The sequence below is a fragment of the Lichenostomus cassidix genome, chromosome 2 (assembly GCF_008360975.1).
Source record: "Lichenostomus cassidix isolate B80296 chromosome 2, HeHo_3.0, whole genome shotgun sequence".
NCBI lineage: Eukaryota > Metazoa > Chordata > Aves > Passeriformes > Meliphagidae > Lichenostomus > Lichenostomus cassidix.
In genome coordinates this window covers 144,141,560-144,158,290 of record NC_139482.1, presented here as the reverse complement: position 1 = coordinate 144,158,290, position 16,731 = coordinate 144,141,560, and the positions used below count along the sequence as shown (strand labels likewise).

At 40.2% G+C, this 16,731-nt stretch overlaps 1 protein-coding gene across 1 annotated transcript in view; it reads right to left on the bottom strand.

Moving 5' to 3' along the window:
* TG (thyroglobulin) overlaps positions 1-16,731 on the bottom strand; it is a 148,188-nt gene that overhangs the window by 21,547 nt on the left and 109,910 nt on the right. Inside the window, exons 42-43 of the mRNA XM_085049856.1 lie at positions 9,761-9,925; positions 8,825-8,992 (exon numbers count right to left, since the gene is read on the bottom strand). Of these exons, the coding sequence (XP_084905982.1) occupies positions 8,825-8,992; positions 9,761-9,925 (333 nt within the window). The remainder of the gene's footprint in view (positions 1-8,824; positions 8,993-9,760; positions 9,926-16,731) is intronic.

The window sequence follows — 16,731 nt, the reverse complement described above, 5'->3', positions numbered from 1 at the left end:
ATTCCAGAAAGCAAACATGTTGTAAAGACATTTCATGGCTGTGTCACTCTGTCTCTTCTGGGAACACCTACAAAGAAACCCGACTGCTCTAAGCTCTGTATTTAGGTGCCTTCTGGAATAATATCTGCCTAAGATCTGGAACAGAAATTCCATTCCTCCAAATCCCAATGCAGGGAACAGCCATGATCTTCAAACTTCATAACTCTTAGGGCCTTTCAGAGAAACCAACAGTGAAATGCCTTTTTCCCAAAATCCGTGGTCTAAAGCCTTTCCTAACATAAAGTCATGTTCCCCAGAGCAAAGTGCCCATGTCACAGGGACCACCTTCTATGCCAAACTGTGTATCCAAATACATTTTTACCAAAGCTAAAGACTGCTGGAATTTTTCAACACATCTTTCTTTGAGGAAGTTTTTATGTTATCAATTCAAACTCTTCACTTTTTAATTAAAATTTTTTACAATTTCAGAAGCAGAACAGCAGAACAACTTCACAAAAAAAAAAAAATTACCCTGAATTTTCCTGTGCATCAAGTCCTCTCTAAAGAGGGCACTATACAGGTGCATATTGGTTGAAACTTGGATAAGAACTCCATATACAAAGATCTAACAAACCACCTCTATTATTCTGGGCAGTCAATCTGATGCAAACTAGGCCAGTGTCTGCCCAGTTTAGTTACTGTAGATGCTTTACTTAATATATTATTTTGAAGGTCCACAGCTGGTTTTCATCATGCTGCTAGAAGGTGTTTCCAAAACCCTATACAGAAAGTACAGATGGAATAACTACTTTTCAGTAGATTCACAGAAATGAAAGATGGAAAATAAGTTCCCATGTGCTGAGGCTGAGGTTTGTCCTTAGTCTTCTAAGGCTCTGTGCATTTTGATTAAGTGACTTAAAGGGATTTCAAAACTCTACCAAATATTCCAAGGTCCAAGAAGATTTGGACAATTTTCCTTGTATTTGTAATAAATTCTTCTTTTGCTAGATTTTGGCCCATGCAATGTGAAAGAGTCATGTGGTGCCAGCTTTAGCAGTACAGATGTACTTTGAAAAAGATGGGGAGCTCACGCCTGACACGTCACTTCAGGTCCACAAATGCCACATGTGAAACTGCTTAGCACTCTTGCCTGCAGAATCATTCAGCTTAAAACCAGCAAGGACGCCTCTATTCTTCTGCAGGAAATAGAAATGATCATTGAAGACCTGACTGCAAGTTCACTGAATTCAAAAGCAATTTTTCCATCACAACTTTGGCACATATCAATTCAGGTTCCTACTAACCAGCAGAAGCATTGCTTTGCTTAGCTAGGAATCTCTCATTTGGACACTGGGGTTAGCAGATGTGGGTAAGAAAAGATTCTTTTCAGTGGCAGTGCAAAGCCCAATCTCTTGTGTTTAAATCAACCTGTACAAACAATTTTCATGCAATGCTTTCATTTTGTTGGCTTTTTAAAAGGATTTGTTAATTATTCTACACTTGTCATGCCTACTTAAACCAGAGAGAAATAAAGTGAAAAAATCACTAGGGTATTGATTATGTACCCTAGGAACTGGTTCATTACTGTCTCATCAGTGGTCAAGTATCAAATAAAAGTTATGGTTGAAAACCACATAGGAAAGGAGATGCATCATCATACAATAACAGATGGTTAAGCTGAGGAGCTTCCTGCCACATGGTTTTTTGGATGCCAAGAACTGGTGAAGATGAAGTTTCATAAATGAATTTTTGAATTTAAAAAAAAATAAAATCATTTGATAATTATTAAATACAGAAAGATCAATTCAGGATAGGAAGTCCCTGAGTTGCAAAGTGCTAGAGGTTTGGAGAGCATTTACCAGAAAAATCAGATTTGCTTACCCTGTTCTTGCAAACAGCCTCTTTTAACCACTTCTGAAAACAGCATTTTGTGCTGAACAGTCTTTTGATCTGACTAAGTGTGGTTGGCTTTAGCTATTTAATGTTGGAAGTGAAGCACAAGAGGCAGGAGGCTGGCTTGGCTGGACAGGGATCTTCTCTTGGAAATAAGGGGAAAAAAAGGAAGGTATATGCCCTGTTGAAGCCAGGTAGGGTGGCCTGGGAAGAATACAGAGATACCGCTTGCTGCTGGAGGGAGAAAATTCATTTGACCAAAGCACTGGAGATGAAGCTGTCAGAAATGTGGGGGCAATAAAAAGAGTTTTTTCAAACATATTAATGGCAAAAGGCAGTGTAGAAATAACATTGACCCTTTACAGAATAAAGATGGTCACCTCACAAACAGAGACATGGACAAGGCAGAGATGTTTAATACATTCTTTGCCTCTGTCTTCAACACAGATGATGGACCAAGGGAGTCTAAGTGCCCTGAGCTGGAAGACCTTGACTGCAAGAAGGATCAACTCCCAGTCAAATCTGAAATTGTGTGGGATCTGCTGCTCCAGCTGGATCCCTACAAATCTATGGGGCCTGAAGAGATTCAGGTGAGAAGCCTCAGAGAGCTGGCTGATAGCATTCCAAAGCCTCTCTTGATTTTTGAGCAGTCTTGGGAATCAGGAGAGTCCCCAGCTGACTGGAACATTGGTGAACATTATCCCAGTTTTCAAGAAGGGCAAGAAGAAGAACCCCAGAAACTATAGGTCCATCAGTCTCACTTGAGTTCCTGGAAAAATTATGGAGAAGATTATTCTGGGAGGTGTTCAAAAATGCCTGAAAGACAGCTCAGTAATTGGTCTCAGCCAGCACAGCTTCATGAGGGGAAAGTCCTGCTTATCAAAACTTACTTCCTTTTATGACAAGCTAACCAACCTACTTAGGAAAGTCAGTAGACATAACCTCTTTGGATTTCAGCAAAGCTTTTGATGCTGCCTCTCACATCATCCCTCTGGACAAAATGTGCAGTTTTCACCTGAATAACTGTGATAGATGATCGGTGAGCAACTGACTCATGGGTCAGGCACCAAGTGTTATATGGAATGAGGGTGACATCAAGCTGGTGACTGCTCACTAGTGGGATTCCACAAGGCTCCATCCACAGCCCAGTTCTTTTCAGCATCTTCATTAGTGACCCGGACACAGAACTCGAAGGAAGTTTGCCAAGGACACTAAATCAGCACAGCATTGCCAGCCAGGCAAGGAAGGGGATTGTCCCACTCTGCTCTGCACTGGGGCAGCCTCACCTGAAGAACTTAGTACAGTTTTGGCTACCACAATATAAAAGAGACATTAAGCTTCTAGAGAGCATTCAAAGAAGGACCACAAGGGTGGTGAAGGGTCTGCAGGGGAAGGCAATTGAGGAGCAGCTGAGGTCACTGGGTCTGTTCAGCCTGGAGAAGAGGGGAGACCTCACTGCAGTTACAGCTTCCTTGTGAGTGGAAGTGGAGAGACAGGCACTGATCCCTTCACTCTTGTGAGCAGAGACAGACCCAAGGAAAAAGCATGAAGCTGAGTCAGGGGAAGTTTAGGTTGGATTTCAATAAAAAGCTTTTCAGCCAGCTGGAAAAGGCTCCCTGGGGAAGCTAAGTCAAAGCACCAAGCCTGTCTGATTTCAAGAAGTGTTTGGACAATGGTCTCAGGGACATGGTGTGATTTGTGGGGTGTCCTGTGCAGGGATGGGAGTTGGACTTGATGATCTTGATGGGTCCCTTCAAACTCAGCATATTCTATGATTCTGTTCTATGATTCCGTGATTTACTGTGCCTATGTCCTGGTTCCTGTGGTCCTCAACATGCCTCAAAAACTCTGGTGACTTTTCTCAGCAATAATTTACAATAGTGGGGGGTCCTTGAGATGTGTTGAGTCAGATGAAAGAGGACTCAACAAGCAGAGATGGATGAGAAACAGCATTAGCATTTCTAAGAGACTGTAAGAATTTTCATCCCCAAAATAGCACTAAAATAGCACAATCTGAAGCAATTTCTCAAGTGTCACTTTGACTACAGTATAATTTAAACATCTGACTTAAACATGATAAACAAAGCCAAAGCAATATGTTCAACATGAAATTCATTAAACATTAAAAAGGCAAAGTATTTTAACTTCTCAGAAACTGATTCAATTCAACCAATTATCCATGTCCAACAAATGTTACCATTAGAAAATATATGACCAAGGAACAATTTTCAAATCATGGTAGATACAACAGCTGCTACCAGATTAATAGAAACATCTGCACACTATGTAAAATTATTTACATTTTGCTAATATTTAAAGAGGCATTTGGAACTGGCCTCAAAGTTATAGTGGGGTTTTCTAAGAAAGTATGCAAAAAAATAATTAAAGGCAGCAGGTGCAGCCCTTTATACTCTTCTGATGTTTCAGAAACTTCATAAATATTGCCTAAATAATGAGTTAAATAATGCTTTCTGTTCTTGTTGCTGCAGGATAGCTTCTGAAGCATAGGAGTGAATCTGGCCCAGTGTTTTACTTAGAAAGAAATTGTACCAGTAGGTAGACCAAATATTTACTTCTTCCAAGGGGCAAAATGTACTTTTCCGATAAATTGAAATAGTGATTACACTAACAGTGTATGTGCAGATCTTAGGTCTTAAATGGCTTTTGACAAAAGATGGTGAAAGACCTGCCAGCCACTCCGCAGAGTCTTCCAAGAACTCCAACTATTTGAAAGATGAAGTAAAGGGTTGATTTCAATGCATTTTCCTCAGTGGTGCAATTTATCAGGACACGACTTCCCTGGTCATAATAAATATACACATATCTGCCACCTGTCACATATTGCTGAATACCTTTTCACATACAGAAATAGTTTGACTGTAACATGGTGCAGGATGGAAGTTCTGTTTTGCACAGATCTGTTTGTTTACATTAGGTAAATAAACTAGATATAGATTTGAGGTAAATAAACTAGATTTCTATCTAACCCACTCCCCTATGTCCTAGATTTGGGTTGTGCATCCAACTGGATTGTACTGAGGAGGGAAACAAAAAGAAAGAAAACACATCAAGTACAACCTCAGTCTTTCAACTAAATCCTTTTAATGTGGAGATTACATGGTAGGTATTTAACATATGGAGGATACAGACTGGGCTGTAGTGACCTACATGCATATACAGATAAACACAGAGCAGCATGAGTGAATCCATATATTTAATGCCATTAGGTCCTCCCACCTGAGCATCACATATAGGACAGGGGTAATATTTTGTCCAGCTGGGAATTGAAATCAACATTTTTAGAGGCTTCTGCTCAGCTGCCCTAATCTATGACTGCTCAAAGCTAATATTCCCTGAAGGTCTGCCATGGGAATTGCAGTGAATGGGTTCAGGCTTAACCACTCCATATGTCACATAAGAGTGCATTATGGTGCCACTTGCCATTCCCTTAACAAACTCTGCTTTGATTCTCACTTAGTTTTAACCATCTAATGGCTGCAGTGGGGATGAGTAGGAAGTGCTCCAGGAAGTAGTGAATGTCTCAGTTCACATGAGTAAGCATTTCAGTGAATGCCATAAAATGGCCACTTCGTGGGTACACCCTCTGCTGCAAACATCACTGAGAGACCTCAGTCTTTAATTGTAAGCAAATAGAACATAAATGTTTTGCTAGCACATAAGTGGTGCCTAATAGCAAAGACCTTGAGAGGCACAAGCAGAGTGCTGCAGTGTGGTTAGCACAGGTCTTTCCCATGAGAATTCCTTTTGTCTTTTATAAATAAAGATAAGGTCTGGATGTTATTGAAAACAGTGTCTCAAGATTTGGACGGTGCAGGCCTGGCCAATCTGGCCTAGGGGGAGGTTTCTGACTGACCAATCTGGGTGACCTTTGAAAACTCTATATTTATGATGAAATCAAAACAATAAAGGTCTTTCCTTCTTGCCACTGAGAACTGGGTTCTTTTCTCTGCTAGCGGCTCAACAGCGACACTGCAGTGGGAGTACAGGGACACCCAGCACAACCAAATGCCAGTAAGATCCCACAGAACAACATGGTGCCAACTGGATTTTCCACTTCCTGGTTTGGTTGCAGTCTAGAGGTTTCAGTCTCACTTCTGTGTGAAGAGTGCCAAGAATTTATAAAACTTGCATGCAACTCCAGTCTAAGGAGATAAGATTTGCATCATGTCTCAAGTTTGCTTACATCCAAATGGCTAGAAGTGTCTCCTTACCATTTGAGAGAGTATTGAGAGAAATCAGGATTAACAGAGCAAATCCTTGACTGAATTGGCCAGCACAGTTATTCCCAGGAACTGGTGGAGGAAGTCAATAGGGGTTAAATGTTTTTACCCCTCAGTCTTTGTGCTGTGCACACTGAAATCAGTCATTCTAAAGATGGAAATTAAGGACTTTGCCAATTCCAGACACTTGCAACAGCATCATTTTAGGTGTGTTTATCCACTGTAATGCATGCATGGTTCTTCTCTCTGAAGAGCAGAAACACAACCATAAGTGGATTTTCAACCCAGGAAGGTTTGGTCCCCTCTTTGTAGAGCAGATGAAATATTTTGGTTGTAGTCAGAGGCAAAGTAGTAATTATGCCTTGGTTCCCAAGTTCAGTTCAGTGCTCTGTCCACCAGCTAAGCCTTCCTACACTCCTTAGAGGACCAGTAAAACCAGATTTGGGTTTTCCTACAGGGGTGAGATCTACCTCAAAGCAACCCTTAAAATTAATAATGCAGATGAGTGGGATAAGGTGTGGGTTGTCTCAAATCCTTCTTTGAGGTCTACTGTGGGGAGAGGACATTTAGCAGAGATCAAAGATTCCTTATGACATTACGAGAGAGAAAATGGGGCACAGACATACAGGTAACAACCTCCATCTGCACTAGTTTCTATCACTGTGGCTAAATATGTCTGTGGTTTATTCAGGACGTCATCAGCTGACTGACTGCAACCATACATGGTCATGGCTAGCACACAGAAATGCAGCTGAGGGCCTGGAGAATGCACATTCCTAAATAGCTCACCAGTGGAAGGAGAATCACAGTTTCCCAGCAATTAATACACTGTGAAATCAGGAAACTTCAACCTTGCAGCAGGGCTTTAATAAAACAACTCAAATGGGAATACTGACTGTTCAAAACACTCATATTCCCTCAAGTCCTGAAAACCTGAAGCCACAGGAAAGTGGAAATAGAGGAAAATGTGCATTAAAAAAATCATCAGTTCTACAAGACCATGAAAACAGCTTAAGAAAGTCAAAAGGACAAAAATAGAATAGAACCACCTACCATGAGCACTACGAGTTTTCTGGAACAGAGATGGAATTCGACTTACAGTATTAGTACAAATAAGGTAGGTATTTTTATAATAGCTGGTAAAGAAATTAATTATCCTTATAATTAAGGATAAGTTATTATCTACTAAATTAAAGCTTAGTAGATAATAGATTAGTTTATAAGAAATATGGGGACAAACTTCTTAGTCAAGCTTATTGCAATAGGACAAGGGGTAATGGTTTTAAACTAGAAGTGAGTAGATTTAGACTAAACACCAAGAAGTTTATTACAATGAGGGTGGAGAAACACTAGCACAGATTTCCCAGAAAGGCAGTAGATGCTCCATCCCTACAAACATCCAAAGTCAGGTTGGATGGAGCTCAGAGCAACCCATCACATTGCAGAGGAAGTTGGATTAGATGAGCTTTAAAGGTCCTTTCCAACCCAAACCACTCCACAATTCTTTGATAACCTTTGTCAAAGGCGATCAGAAGATCTCCAAACAGGTCTCTGGTTGAGGTAGATAAGACTCTTTCTTATGGCTGAATTGCACCAACTTATTGAGCTCCCTTCCAATCTTATTTTCTGCAAGCCTTTAAATAAAATATATTTCAGATTTTATTTTTGGACAGGCAACATTTTTCTGCTGAGCTCTCAGTTACAAGTGTTTTTCTTTTCATTTCACTCTGACAGTGCTGGGATTTAGCACTTGTGCATTTCATCAACACCATGATTTGTTGCAAAATTTTTAATACATCACAGAACTTCATCTCAATTTTGCAGACAACTGTCATATGCCGAAACAGTGGTTAAGGAAAGAATTTCACTTCCTAGTGTTCATCACAGGACTTGAAATGTGGTTACTGAGGTTTATTCCCCTCTCACAGGGTCTGGATCATTATCTGCAGGCTTCCAGCATTACACTGTATCTTCTATGCCTTTCTCCTATTCCTCTCTTGCAGTTGATTCCAAAAGAGAAAGATACATGAAATAAGAACAGAAAACGTCTGATAGAGAATAAACAAGTATGAACTTAATTTAGGTGGGCCACTACTTCTCAAGTAAATCGGTCTATGTGCTATTCACTACCAGCAAAGAAAGGTTGGGATTGACTTTTTACTGTCTTCTAAGAGATGAAGTCCACAGTTATAGCAAGATAGCAACAGAAGGTACAGCATGGATGCAATTCTTTTTGGTTTCACCAGTTTCTGTCCAGAAGCCTTACACCATGCATCAGGTCAGTGTTGCTCTTTGTTACAGCTAGTCCATATCATGAATCCTCTTTACAAGAAAATGTACTTCTCAGAGGCAACAGGGGAAAAAGGTTGCTTAAAAAAACCCCAAAATGCTGAGTTAATCCTGCTGCACAGTGAAGAAATTCAAAACCAAGTTGCTCTCTTCTTTGTCAGATCCTACCGAGATTGAAATATAAGCAGGATTTTAAAGACAGTAAAATGCTAAATCACTTCCCTTTTCATATCTCCAACAGAAATTTTATTCAACAAATATTATTATGCCATTAGTCACCCTGATCAGGACTGGGCAGAGGTGAACAATGCCTTTGCAGTACAATTCACAGCTCATAGAAATCAAAAAGCATCTGTCCTGGGTTCATATGATTACTGTCATCACTGCGACCATCAGCTCATTAACAGGGAGTGTCTCCCTACCTTAATTGCCCTGGCTCTGCTGATGAGCCCATCTTGTTGAGCACTTCCAATGAGCAGATCTAATTTCTTAAGCCGAGGGCGCTGCAGGGCTTTAGCCAAAGGTTCCCGGAGGTAAATTCCATCCATCACTGGACCCCAGTATTGGAATGGGCCACTTATAGCTAGCAGCTATGTTGGGGGGGAAAAAAAAGAGCAAGAATTGTGCAGTTAATTTAGTTTACTGTTTAAATTCTATTTTATTTAGGTTTAATTCAACTGCTCTGATACCCTTCAAGTGAACAAGTGACCAGGTAATATAAGTGCAAACTCATCACTGGCAGGAAACAATGATTTTGCTGACAGTCTCAGTAGGCGAAACGAGCTGAAGAGGCCCAGAGAAATGATGGTCTCATAGTCATAAAAATGTTGTTTTAAATTAGGGATTGACTCTATGCTGGTCCTCATCAGAAAATTTATTGCCAGTGGGTATTTTAATTTGTGGGTAGAGGATCCATCTCTAGAATTATTTATTCTTCAGCTTTCACACTCCCACTTCAAATACAGAACACTGACCCATCCTGCTTCATTTTCTACATAAATTCTGTTATTAAAGCTACAGACACTTGACTCTCCTCTAGAGTAACACTCAGGGGCAGATGAGAGGGAACTGAAAGAAGACAAAAAACTATATTTAGATTTATTTTAAAAGACATGGTTAAAGCATGTAATAAGGAATTCACTTCCCAAAGTAAGAGGAATTTAGTCTAAAGAAGAATCAAACTGTGAGTATTCATGGCTCAGACATGGATGTCATGGACAACTTCCCTTCACCAAAAATAGTCCAGTTCCTCTTTCACAAGGATTCAGACTAAATAATTTTTTACGCTTTCTCACAGCTTCGTGTCAATGGAAACTTTTTGGTTTCTTGCCAATGACATATGTTTTGCTATGTTGTACCTTAGTCTGTGCATCATTGAGGACACGAGCAGGCAACTGGCGAAGGCAAGCTACAATTTCCTCACTGGTGGAGGAAGGGCATCCCACATCTTCAGCCAGGGCTGCTGCTTGGGTCTGTGCTCTCCTTGTAGTAATAATGGATGCTGGAGAAAAAGATGAGCCTCCCTAGAAAAAAAACAAACCACAATATCAGAATATCAGTCAACATATGTTGTCAGAACACCTGGCTCCCCAGTGCAGGTGAAAAAGATGAGAAGCAAAATCTGTCCAGTTGCAGAATATAAAACACTGGCTTTTAAATCAAAATAAGCAAGTTCTAAAGTTCAAGCAAAGGGGTGAAGGGTCGGTTCAGCTGTTTCCAGCTCTTCCACAGTTATTTTGGAAGAGCTCTGAGAAGCATCTATATTATGTCTCTAACCAAGTCACAGATCTTTCTGAAAACTTTGCTGGAATGAGAATCATTGAGAGAGGAGCAAATATAAAGAAGGTGCTGTGAGGCACATGAGGAAATTGAGAGACTACCTTACAAGACAAGATGTAACGGAATTTTTCATAGCTGTGATAACAAGGACTGAGGGCAGGCGTGGTGTCCATAAAGAAGAGCTATTTATACCCTGGGACACTGCTGGTACAAGGACAAATGAGCACTAAGTATTCATATTGAGTGTAAATTAATTTTGGCTAGAAACCAAAGACAGCTAACACAAGGAGCAGTGAGGAAGTGCTATGAACTGAGGTAGTAGGAATAAAAAGCAAAACAAAACTGCAGAAGATCAATCAGAGCATGAAGATCAAAACCAGAGCACATGCAACAGTCCAGTCTCTACCCCAAACTCTTCATATTTTTCCTACAGCTGTGCCAACATAGAAAATGCTCTTAACAAGAAAGGATGGCACAACATATTTGAGTAAACATGAAAACTACTTGAAAATGCAGATAAATTAGCTTAAATCTGATAAGATCTGACCTAGAACAGAAAGGTTGGAATAGCTCTGACATGGTTCAAATGACTAATTTCCAAACATTTGCATCAGTTTACAATAATAGCTACTAAGATTAGCTTCTGTCCTCTAAAAAAAACCCACACTCTAGATGTATGATATGAAAGACCCTGATCTATTGAACTGATTAATTTATTTCTTACTGAATTTGCTCAAAGCATAACTACAAGTCCGCAAAAGCAAATTAAAAAGAAACAGAAAACAAACAACAAATCCTTAAATTGAAATTGTCTCAGACATCTGAGCCCACAGAACTCTGTGCAGATGTGGTCAGCACCCAGGACATTTTTTATATTTCAAACAAGCAGAGCCATTGATACTAGTAAGATACCACTGCTCACAACTGGAGAAATCGGTTTCCAAAAATAGTGAGAAAGAGGTTATTTTTTGGGTGTAGAGACAGTCTTTTTAGTTCACTGCATGTAGAATTTCCAATGCTACTACCTTCCTGAAAGGTTTCTCTTTTTTAAAGGATCCGGAAAACAACCCCTGTTATTAGCTTAATCACTGAGATGCAGGTGGTTGCAGACACGCAAAGGAAAAACTTAATTTTTTAATCTGGGCCACTAGAAGAGTCATCTTGAGTTTTAAGAGGGTGGAAGAACTAAAGAAGAAGAAATTAACACCACTTGCTCTTATTCCTCACTTCCGCACTCAATTTATATGAGAACTCAAGTGAGCAATGGACTTTATCCTCTCATGGGATTTTCAGTGGCCTATTTTGCCTTTGTAAGGCACGATATTTGCCAGCTGCTGACTAGGTGTACTGACTCAGCTGGTCATGAGAAAGAAAGAAAACTATCTTTGATGAGAGTGTCTTGTCTGTGGGTGGGTTCCCAGCACACGGATTGAGAACCATGTGTTTTAACATGGCCTTTGGAAGAGAATGTTCAGCAGAGCTATGATTAGTGAGACTAGAATAGGGGTAACACACCATGCCAGCTTCCCTCAGAAGAGTATTTTCCTTGCATTTAATTTGCAGAAAGGAACTATGAGCCCTCTCGATATAGCAGAAAAATTAAATCTAGGATTGCACAATGTTTACCCACTAATCTGGCAAAAATATTCTTCCACATCAGATCTGAATGTGCTCAGCATACTTTATCAAGTATTCAGTACCTCCAAATGGCATTCATTTAAAACAGAGCAAAACAAAATCATAAAAAATTAAAGGGCTTAATTTTCCCAAAAGCCACGAGTTTCACAATTTTTGAAAGTGTCAGTTTCTGTGGAAATTCTGAATTTGCCTTATTAAAAGAGCAAGTTTGATAGGGAAAGAGTACTGAAATCAGATTACATATGGAATCCAAAAATTTACTGGGACCAAGCAAAACATTCTGGTGTTTGCGGGATTTTGAACACTTCTCTTCCCAGAGATTTCAAAAGCTATGCAAAGTTTCTGAGTCTCAGATATCTACAAACTGAAAGACTGCCCTGAGGTCACATACCAAGTAAAACAATGACTGCAAAACATTCTGGATAGAAATGTCCCACAAGTTCCCTCTGCAGGGGCAGAACTAAAAGCCTGGGGAGGCAAATCTCCACGTCACATGTGGTGAGTGTGGACGAGCAGTAGGTATGGTCGAAGCTTGACAAGTAAAAGAAAAACTCCAAACTTCTGCAAATACACTTGTGAGGGGAAGAGAGCTCATTTGGAGCCTTACCCTGGCTGTGGATATTTTGTCTTCTTTTTGTGAGTGGTTATAACAGGTTTATGTGCTCTTTATTCTGTAATTTTTCTTCCATTTTCCATGGTAATGACCACTTCCTCAGCTTGCTTTTTTTTGGTAACACCCATATTCAGGAAGCAAGTGTTGCACTTGGGGTTTGAAAAAGACCAGATCTTTGGGGTTTGAGAGAGATGTGGTATCTACTACTTTTATTCATGTTTAATTTTTACTAGGACTGGAAGCAGGTGATAGAGAAACATGGAACATCATTCAAAAAGTATTTGAAAACAATACTTTTCTTGTATTGTATTATTGTATTTGAAAACATTCAAAACAATGTTTTCTTCCCAGGTGCATCCAAAATATGTTCCAGGCTTTAGAAACATGGTTCCTCTTAGGGCAGAAGTTATGCAAACAGAACTGTATCAGTTGTCTGCTTTTCCAATTCACATCACAATTCAGGGTTTTTATTTCTTCATCATTGCCAAAAAACCCCTCCAGAAACGAATAAGTGAGAACAGAAGCTAGCATTGCCCAGAACTAATTTGCTTTCTTTTTTGAGCCTGCAGTTTTCACATTAAACAGAAATCTTCCCTAAACACTGAATCGACATTAGAGGCAGGCTCAGGACATGGAGAATACCAGAGTTATACTCAGTATTTCCCTCTTTTCCTATAAAATTATAATTTATTTGTGTGATTAGTCCCAGCAACCAGTAATGGAGGACTTGTGTGCCTTAAAAAATAGGACTATTTGGGCAGAAGCAGAAATAGTGGAGGGCCTGTTTATTTCCATTACATGACACCCATATTACCATCAACATGACAGAATCATGAATCAGAAAACCAAAAATCATGAGACCAGCTCAAGAATAACAAACACTGTGTTCTTTTTGTTAGTCCTCTGTTTTTTAATTCTCCAGGAATTCTCCCATACCTATCAACACAAGAGCTAAAAAATTCACTTTTAAAATGAACAAGTGCAATCTTCAGATAATCCTGCAGAATTGTATTTTTGAAAGTGAACCTCTAAAAAAATGACATACACAATAAAATGACAGTCATTAAATGACAGTCATTAGCCACCTTGTCATCACTGGGAATTTCTTCTCAGCATCATTTAGAAGGGATTTACAGGGAACTGAAGCCACACACACTTCTTGTTTTACTGTCCTTACAGATGGACCTGCTGTCAACAGAGGAAGTTCTGATGACATTTTTGCCAACAGCCTGGTCGAAAGTGTTCAGTACTGAACTGCTCAGAAGAAGCAGTTGCAGCTGTGTTACACAATCCACAACAGCACTGGTACACTGCTCTCTGAAATTCATAGGGATGGGAGGAACTTTACAGTGTTGGGCAACAGCACCTGCTGCAACAAGTGATGGCACTGAAAATGGGAGGCAAAGCCTTCAGTACTATTCAGTTCAGGGACCAGGAACATTGTCAGCATTTCTTCATTTTTCTTTTCAATATTAGAGGTTTGGCTACACAGTAGAAATTGAGATACTAGGAAATGTTGCAGCTGACAGTGGTGAGAAGCTGATGGATGCAAATCAGAACTATATGAAGATGAATTCTCACTTTGATACCAGGCTGTGACCAGCTGAGCTGGGGCTGGTGCCTCTTGCAGACTTCTCGTTTGGGACGCCATAGCTCAACAGACTTTCATTGGTGCTATCCTGGCCATCCAAATTCTTCCTCCACAAGCTCTTGCTGCTATTCTGATGAGATGATAAAAAAGAATATATGGATCTGTGTTTGGTGTGTGTGGTCAGGTTTGGTAGTGAGGGAGTCTACATGAAGTAATTGCAGTGTTGTGCAGAAGAGTGAGAGTGGAAAAACCCAGATGGTCATAATCATGCCTTACTTCTCATTATCCTGCTCTGTTTGATTGGTAATAAATTAAGCTAATTAAAATAAATTAAAGTAATTTTCCTTCTTTGTCTGTGATGGTAACCAGTGGATGATCTCTCCCTGCACTTATCTTGACCCACAAGAATTTCATTATATTTTCTCTCCCCTGTCCTGCTGAGAAGGGCAGTGACAGAGCAGGTTTAGTGCACCTGGCATCCAGCCAGAGCCAACCCAGTATTATCACTGTACTCTGTACCTTTGTCTCACAACGTATCTGGAAAAGACAATTGCCATATAAGCTGCAGTGCTGAATATCTTTTGATTCTTCATTTAGTTTGGAAGCTCGCTTCTGCAAAATTTTTCAAAAATTATTCAGAACATATCTAATGATTAGAAACTTCACTGGAACTAGTTTTTATCACCCACAATCTGCAAACCCAAACCCAGCTTCCTCTCCTCAGATCACAACCTCTTGTTTTTTCCAAACTGACTTGAAAATTAAATTCTTTCTTGAGCCACATTTGTCTCTTCAACACATGCACTCCCTGGAAAGAAAGCAGTTTCTCTGATGGCTGCAACCAAAGCTTTCTGTCTTCCCTGAACCATGCTATAGGCAATGCAAACAGCAATTACAGTAACACCACCCAAAAATGAGATCAAAAGACATCTAATGCAAACAGTCAGACCAAGGAAATGTCCTGAGAATTCTACTTTCCCTAAAGAGCCAGCTGTACAGCAATATTTTATTTGTTAAAAATAGGCACTCTCCAGGCTCAGATGCACACAGTTCCCAGCCAGAAGTATCTGTCAGACCATCTGCTTTGACCTCCGGGGTAGCCAGGGCTCTTCCATTTCCTGACTGCTGAGCTCAAGTGGTTCCTATCACTTTTAAAACATGGCTTGTGTTTGACTAAAGCCTGATCTTACATGGAGCATTTATACTGGGCTCAGGGACACAGAGAAATGGATACCACAGCCTTCTCCTTTGCAGTTTGTGCCTAAAGATAATCACTCCATGGACAGACAACGGCACCTTATTTCTGTTTGAGAGTGTCTTCAGTTTCACTTAATGCCAAGTTAAAGATATTGTTTAAATCCTGTCTTTTCTCCCTGCAAAAATAAGCAAGTTGCAACTAAGTGACCAGTGACTCACTTTCTGAATGAGTTTAGGAGATTATTCTTTAAAAGAATGAATTTAAAGTATTTTCAGAAGTCGTTTTCAATTTGGAGCCTATTTGCTTCCTTCTTGCAAGGCTGTTTTCCAGTATCCTGCACTGTTTTTCCTTAGCCATCCAATTCTGTATAGTGACAAGTGCTTACAAGACACCCAAGTTGCAGGGCTCTATGTGATGAAAATAATGTCATTTTTCCAGGCTTTCATGAAGTCTGGCTTTAAGAGTCTGGAGGAGTGGAAGTCTCTAGGACCAACTCAAGGGAATATCTGTCACAGCTAAGACAACATTTGGCAGACATGTGGCAAACACCAGCACAGGGAATGTAACAGAGAACTGGCAGGTCAGTCCAGCAATGGAAAGGAAGACTGAGATACAAACGTTTTTCCCTCCATAACTGTCTACTAGAACTGTAATTGCCTCATAAAAATGGGGTAAAGGCAAGAGTTCTCTCTTATATCAAAGAAAACCTGCCGAGGAAGGAAGATTTCTTCTTCATATATCAGCCTTTGCAAACCCCTCGTTGCTGACATCACAGGCAGCCCTGCAAGGGCAATGTTCCTCTCATGAGTGACTCACAGAGTGCCTGTGTCAGGTTAGTGACTTGATAACAGGATATGAATACTTCTAAGATGACATATAAACCCCCACTTAATTCATATAAGCACTTTCTTCCATTTAGATCTAAGCACTACCTTATCAATTATCCTGTTTAAAACAAGGTATTAGCTAAATGTACCGAAAGGGTAAACCAGCTCTCATCATTGCACAAGAGCAGACAGCCACCAGCAACAGGCAGCAATGACAGGGAAATGGAGAATTCTATTTACCTCCGTCCACTGCAAACTCATCTTTTCCTCTAGAAGCACAGTACAAACTGTGTCTGAGATTTACCGTCTTTCCAGCAGATCATGCTCTATCAAGCAAACCCAATCTCTGCTTTCGTGGACTAATCTTTCCTGCTCAGTCTGAGACCTGCCCCACTCCTGAGAGCATCTTAGGATGTAACCTTACTCCTTGTAAAGGCACAAAGACCATCAGGGGCAGCCTAAGGCAGAAGGTGGTGAGAAGGATCAGGAAAGGCTCTGCCTCTGCCTGTTCCCATATGCAGGCATGCCCTAACCCCTGATATTTTAGTAATTCCAGAGACACTGCTCTGGTGAATGACATTAAGAGATATGCATGTCAATCATTGTAATAAGGTTCTAAAGAATCAAAATATAACTGACCAGGGTAACCATGGAGCTGTGCTATAGACTGATTAGCTTATCAA